General features: G+C 38.2%; 1 protein-coding gene across 1 annotated transcript; it reads left to right on the top strand.

Annotated features, from left to right (window-relative positions):
• The first annotated feature begins 1,252 nt into the window (after positions 1-1,252).
• LOC144711046 (GDSL-like Lipase/Acylhydrolase superfamily protein) lies at positions 1,253-6,367 on the top strand. Its single transcript, XM_078584960.1, has 5 exons — positions 1,253-1,525; positions 3,610-3,734; positions 3,810-4,058; positions 5,542-5,803; positions 5,895-6,367. The coding sequence occupies exons 1-5, from the start codon at positions 1,276-1,278 to the stop codon at positions 6,116-6,118; spliced, it is 1,110 nt and encodes a 369-aa protein (XP_078441086.1). The 5' UTR covers positions 1,253-1,275; the 3' UTR covers positions 6,119-6,367.
• The last annotated feature ends 1,124 nt before the right edge of the window (positions 6,368-7,491 follow it).

The raw sequence follows: 7,491 nt of genomic DNA, 5'->3' as shown, positions 1-7,491 counted from the left end.
CTCTCTCCATCCATCCATCTATCCATCTATCTAAATATCTATCTATCTATCTAACTAACTATCTAACTATCTCTGTCTATCTATCTAACTAACTAACTATCTATCTATCTGTCTATCTAACTATTTATCTGTCTATCTATCTATCTATCTATCTATCTATCTATCTATCTATCTATCTATCTATCTATCTATCTATCTATCTATCTATCTATCTATCTATCTATCTATCTATCTATCTATCTATCTATCTATCTATCTATCTATCTATCTATCTATCTATCTATCTATCTATCTATCTATCTATCTACCTATCTATCCATCTTTCTATTTATGTATCTCTATCCATGTATGGATTTAATTTTGTTTAGATCAAATGACGTATCTTTTATGATTTTGTCCCCTGTATGCATCTACAAGTTGTACCAACAAAAGGGACATTCCACTCAGGAACTCTCTCTCTCTCTCTCGCTTTGTCCCCACATCTAATAAGATTAAATGAATTAATTTCGCCCCCACCCCCTCTATTTACTGCGATAAAAAGATTAAATGCAGGAATATTTTTTTTCTTCTCTCTCTATCAATTCTTGTCCCCTCATATCTTATAAAATCAAATGAATGCCCGTCTTTTCCACCCCTTCAATTTAGTGCGATAAAGAGATTCTATGAAGGATTTTTTTTTTCTCTTTTTCTAGTCTGTTCGCTCATATCTAATAAGATCAAATGAATACCTCTCCCCTACCCGCATAATTTACTGCGATAAGGAAATTCCACGAAGGAATTTCTCTCTCTCTCTCTCTCTCTCTCTCTCTCTCTCTTCTTGTTTCTCAAATCTAATAAGATCTAATGAATAACTTTCTTATCCACCCCCTCAATTTACTGCGATAAAGAGATTCCACAAAGGAATTTTTTCTCTCTCTGTCCCTATTCTTGTCCCAACATATCTAATAATATGAAATGAATAACTTTCTGTCCCACCCTCTCAATTTACTGCGATAAAGAGATCCCACGAAGAAGTTCTCTCTCTCTCTCTCTCGTTCTCTGTATATCGATATCTTTATCCATGCAGTCCGTGAAGCAGCGAGAACACCAAATCCCGGAGAAATAAACCCCCAGGAGCACCGCCGGTGCACCAATCGCCAACATGCTGCCCTTCATGAACCACCACCGCCAACTTCGTCCTTTTTCTCATGCATGCACGAGTCCCACAATCATCCACCGCCCGTTCAACAGCATAAATACTCCTCCAAATTCCCTCCAAATCCCACGTTCTAAACAATGGCGATCCCCTCTTTCATCTTCTTCGCGGTTTCGCTTCTTCCTCTGGCAACGCGGCAAGCCGCCGCGTGCGCCATGGATTCGTCGCAAGTTCCTTGTTTCTTCATCTTCGGCGACTCTCTGATTGACAACGGCAATAACAACGGTATTCTGACCTTGGCGCGCGCCAACTATCCCCCCTACGGCGTTGATTTCCCCGGTGGCTCCACTGGCCGGTTCACCAACGGTCGGACGGTCGTTGATATTCTAGGCATGGCTTCTTCAATCTCCCTTTACTGATTTCTTCTCCTCCGTTTTTACTGCCACTGTTTACAGAATTATGACGCGGAAGATTGCCAACTGTTACCCCCTATGTTAGAATCATTTGTATGTGTGTTGGGTCATAAAAATATTCGGGAGAAAAGATTTGAGCAGACATAACTTAGTAAAAATGAGAGCCGATTTGGTCTTCTATTTTGTTGAATATTTTTCTCATGCGGGTAGTAAAAGTTTAAGAATGAGACCTATTTTTCAATTCCGCTTTAGTGGGTCACTATAATTTGAATGAATCCAAACAAACCTGAGTCATCAAGGGAAGGCCTAAGATTAATGTCTGGTTAAGTCATTTTAGGATAAACACGACTAACAATTTTGATGTTTCTCTGGAGGTTATTTTTTTGAAATTAATTTGGTCATAATTTAATATTAGCAATTATCTAAGTTATCAATTTTCAAAGCAAAGTCTTCATTCTACTTGGGATATTGTTTTCCTCTGTTTTGCAACCTATTTTTGGATTTCGATGAATGCATGATGTTAATTTTTGTGAAATAGCAGTTCTATGTTTAAGGTAAAGGTCATTTAGAGTTATTGAAACTTTGATCTGAAATATTTCTTCTAGTCGTAATTAACCATCGTTTTCTCCGCCAGGAGTGGTGCATGCAGTTCCTAGGTTATAAATGAATGTATGAGTGCGATTTTTTATGAAATGGTTTATTTATTAATGATCCGTTTGTTGGTATGATCATCAAATGGAATTCAAATTATGATCTCAAATATCCTTTTAAATCGCAATTGTCCATCTTTTCCTTGGTTTCCGCTATTTCGTGCAACTCCTATTTAGAATTCCGACTCAATATCGGGAACTGAATTTTATTGAACAGCTTTCATTCCAAATGATGTTTTTCATGCAAACGATCATCCCCTGCGATAGAAAATCTGATATCCAATCTCATCGTTTAAAGGATACGTGGACGGATGACAAACGAACCAAATCCTTCTTCACTCATTCGTCCACCCCATCATCAAACTCTTCCATTAATCTCCATTTTACAATCTTCTATATTTTCCTTATATGGACAATATTTCTTTTATTGCAGATGTAATCTATCACTTAATCCCTGATTAAACTGATCCATGATGTTGATTCGGATTAAGATATTTCATTAAGTGCATAAATTATCGATCATGTGTAGAGGCTAAGTCGATCTTGAATAATGATGGGTTAAATTCAAGAGAGACTAAAGAGGATAAGGATGCTCCTCCTGCCTATGAACAGGGGTCAGTCCTTGAGACACAGGTGGTAGTCTCCTTTGAGATATACCATTATTCTCAATTCTAAGGATACTACTTGTTGACTCAAAAGGTCACCTCTTAAGATCAATATCTCCATGGAATCAGGTATCTTCTCCCTTAACGTCACTTACTAGTCTTTAAAAATATCTTAATGCAGTTCATCCTTAAGAAAATAATGCAAGAGATCGCCATGTTTTCAACAACCCGTTCATGAAAGCTATGTCCCTTCTGTTGAAATTCAAGCGCACTGAGATAAAAACTATAGCTGATAGCAAGGGTGCTACTTTTCATCTTTAAGCAGGATGTTATTCTCCAACCTTTGAACCTGCCATATATATCTGATACCATGTTAGATTCAAGCGCTTACCAACTGTGTTAAAAGCTCTAGCTGATAGCAAGGGTGCTACTTTTCATCTTTAAGTAGGATGTTGTTCTTCGACCTTTGAAACCTGCTATATATCTCTGATAAAATGTTAAATTCGAGCGTTTACCAACTGAGCTAAAAGCTATAGCTGATAGCGAGGGCACTACCTTTCATCTTTAAGAGTAATGCTGTTCTTCAACCTTTGAACCTGCAATCTAGCTCTGATGCCAAGTTAGATTCAAGCGCTTACCAACTGTGCTAAAAGCTATATCTCACAGCAAGGGCTCTACTTTGCATCTTTAAGCACGATGTTGTTCTTCAACTTTTGAACCTGCAATCTAGCTCTGACACCATATTAGATTCAAGCGCTTACCAACTGTGCTAAAAGCTATAGCTAATACTTGACCGGCTACTGCAGCTGAGCTGCTCGGTTTCGAGAGCTTCATCCCACCGTACCAGACCACGCGCGGCTCGGCCGTCCTCCGGGGCCTCAATTACGCCTCTGGAGCAGCCGGAATTCGCGAGGAGAGCGGCAGCAACCTGGTGAATCCCGTACTCCGCCGCCGCTGATTCCGGTGCTCCCCCGCCGTAGACTAATCTCCCTTATCTTCGTTTCAGGGAACCAACATACCAATGGGAGAACAAGTAGAGAGGTTTCGCAGAACAACCCGGCAAATAACGCGCCTTCTCCACGGCAACCGGACGGCTGTTTCAGAGCACCTCGGCCGCTGCGTCTTCTACTCCGCCATCGGCAGTAACGATTATCTCAACAACTACTTCATGCCGGATTACTTCTCCACCAGCGATGAATACGACCCCAAAACCTACGCTGCTCTCCTCCTCCAAGACTATCGTCGCCAGCTCGCGGTAAACTCTACTTCTCTTTAGGGTTAAGGTTATTAATGTTATGACAATAACATAAGATAAAAGTAAAAGCGCTTGCATGTTCTTATGTTTTTTGGGTTTGATGTAAAGGTGATATCGAGTGAACTGTATCGTTTAATCCCCTCGTTAAGGATATAACAATAACATAAGATAAAAGTAAAAGTGCTTACATGTTGTTTTGTTTTTTGGGTTTGATGTGAAGTTGATATCGAGTTAAATGTTTGGTTTATCCCGTCGTTAAGGATATAAAAATGACACAACATAAAAGCAAAAGTGCTTACATGTTATTTTGTTTTTAGGGTTTGATGTGAAGTATATATCGAGTAAAATGATGGTTTAATCCCCTTAAAATTGCGCAAGGTTAATGGGTCTGTTGATTGGTCAAATCCTGTTATAAGAGTTTCGTTTTTTAGACTGGATCTTGAATGTTTGCTCTTTAACCTGTTCAATTACTGTTGGAAAAGATAAAAATGCTGGTGGTTAATAGTTCTTATATTTATCGTGTTTAATGTGGAGTTAATAAGTGGTGAAACCCCTTTAGGTTTGTGCGGTAATGTTAATGTGGCTTTTGCTTGTTTAAATCCTGTTATAAGAGTGTCGAATTTTAAATAACGTTTTGGATGATAATTATTTCTCTTTCTAGCAACGGCTACTTGTACAGTTACTATAGAAAATAATAAAATGCGAGTGGTTTCTAATTCATAGCTTAATGTGAAGTTAATGCGCGGTTAAATATGAGGTTTAGGTTAATGAGACTGTTGTTTGGTTAAGTCCCATTATAAGAGTTTCCGTTTTTAAGATTGCATCTGGGATGATTGTTATTTCTGTTTCTTGTGAGGGTTACGTGTTCAATTACTATTGTAAAGAATAAAAATGCATTTGGTTACCATTTCTTATATTTTATAGTGATCAATGTGAAGTTAACATGGGTTAAATGTGCGAGTAGGTTAATGTTAATTTTACTGTTGCTTGGTCACTTCCCATTACAAGAGTTTGTACAATTATATTCAGCCTTGGATAATTATTATTTATCTCTCTTGTATAGGGTCATGTGTTCAATTACTAGTGGAAATGATAAAAATGGAAATGGCCACTAGTCATATTTATATTGTTTAATGTGAATTTAAAATGGGGTTAAATGTGACTTGCTTGGTTACTTCCCATTACAAGAGTTTGTATTACTAGATTCAGTCTTGGATAATTATATTTCTGTTTCTTTTATGGGTTACGTGTTCAATTACTTTTTGGAAATGATAAAAATGCAAATGGTTACTACTAATATTTATATTGTTTTATTTGAAGTTAAAATGTGGTAAATGTATGGTTAAGTTAATGTGACTGTTGCTTGGTCAAGTCCCGTTACAAGATTTTCTCTCACTAAATTGATTATTGGATGATTAGTATTATCTTTCTTGTATGGGTTGTTGTTATCTTTGCTAATAGTGGTTTTGCTGACGAGTTGTAGGCACTGTATGATCTTGGGGCGAGGAAAGTGGCTGTGGCAGGGGTGGGTCAGATAGGTTGCATTCCTTATCAGCTTGCTCGCTACGATGGTAGTGTTAATGGGAGCCGATGCAACGAGAAGATAAACAAGGCCATCGCCATCTTCAACTCTGGATTGAAGGCTATGGTGAATCGCTTAAACTCGGAGGCCACTAACGCTAAGTTCACTTACATCAACAGCTTCGGCGCTTTCCAGGACTTGATAACCAACGCGGACTCCTATGGTTAGTGAGAAACCATCCTATAGTTTACGATCATGATGATGATGGGTATGATGATTATGATGATGACGCTGGAGAGAGATATGGGTTTCAGGGTTTGACGTTGTCGATAAGGGATGCTGCGGAGTGGGGAGGAACAATGGGCAGATCACATGCTTGCCGTTCCAGAAGCCATGCGAAGATAGAACCAAGTTTATATTCTGGGATGCTTTCCATCCCACAGATGTGGCGAACGTCATCCTCGCCGTTAAGGCTTTCAATTCCACCAACCGCGCTGATGTTTATCCGCGCAATATACAGCAGCTCGCCGCTGCATAAATGCTCTCCTAGACTTACCAATCAGTTGATAGTTATACTCCCTTTCATACCCAATTTCGATGTCTCTCTCTTCATCATGTTTCTTTTTTCATTCCTCGCTTACCATGACAAGGAGACATTGCCACACTAGCTCGCCTGCGATGGAGCACCAGGAGGACTTCATCTATCATTGATAATTTCTTCGGTCTGTCTTCTTTCATCCATTTTTGTGTCACTTTTCTCTCGTAAACGTGAAGGGAGACTCTATAAGACCCCCGTCTGAATCAGAAAGCGGTAGTGAATCATGAAGTGTAGGCTTGAGTTACTGTTTACCCAGTTGCCATTTTTACCTCTGCCAGAGTTCATCACCCACCACACTGAAACCGAATGAAAGCAAAATTAAGTTAGTATATTTGTTATTATCTTTCGAATCTTGCTTAAGAATTAAGCTAGAAAAATAAAATAGCTCAAAATGGGGTTGTTTCCTCAGGTGCTGGGTGTTGGAGATAAACATGAATTAAGATGCAGAACTAGAAAATAAGAAGACACGAAGATGATGATAATTATAAGTTTTTAATAAGGCATTAATTAGTATCTTTTAGACAGAAGTAATATGAAGAAATAATAATTCAATAGTAGAGAGAGATAGTAAAAAGAAAGATAAAATATAATGAGTATAAAGATGATGTAATATAAATATAAGGAAGAGCCAGGTAGTGGTATGTGTATACTTAGAGGTATATGGAAATGCAAGATGGGTATAGTGAAAGTGGAATATGATGTTAAACCATTCAAATATTTCATAATATTTTAATAAGTGTGTAAAATTTTAATATGAGGGTTGCATATATACATCTATCTATTTAGTTTTATAATTTTTTTATTTATCCAGTCAAACTAGTAGGGGAAAGAATGGGCCGGCAATGGTTTATGGCATCAACAGGATAGTGCAGGACTTATGGCTCCAACTCAATCGTTCCTTGGAGCACACCACTCTCTGCCACACACCAGATAAAGGTAATTAAATGGCACAACAATGAAAATCACCAGTCACAGTTTTCCACTGTTTAGGCCCATATTCACGGTGTGTCCTCTTACAAGTGAACCTCCATGACACACATACAATTCTTTGATCCCACTCCCCGGCAGCCCTCCAGGTATGAAGTAAGGATTAAAGCTTGTGGTATTTTTTATAAAATTGTTATGTTATTTTGATTCTAAGCATAATAAGTGCTTAACTGTTTTGGCCAGAAATAGTCAACTCTTTCAAGCTGTTGTAAACTTCAGCATACATGACCGATGAACTCAGCTTTAGGCCTTAATTTTTGTTGATTATATGATAAGTATGTTTGATCACGTAGCCATCAGTGTGGAGACACTAAGGGCAAACAATG

This window comes from Wolffia australiana, chromosome 13 (assembly GCF_029677425.1).
Source record: "Wolffia australiana isolate 7733 chromosome 13, ASM2967742v1".
NCBI classification, from domain to species: Eukaryota; Viridiplantae; Streptophyta; class Magnoliopsida; order Alismatales; family Araceae; genus Wolffia; species Wolffia australiana.
Note: the sequence above shows the minus strand (reverse complement) of the source record. Positions and strands in the feature narration are given on the sequence as shown.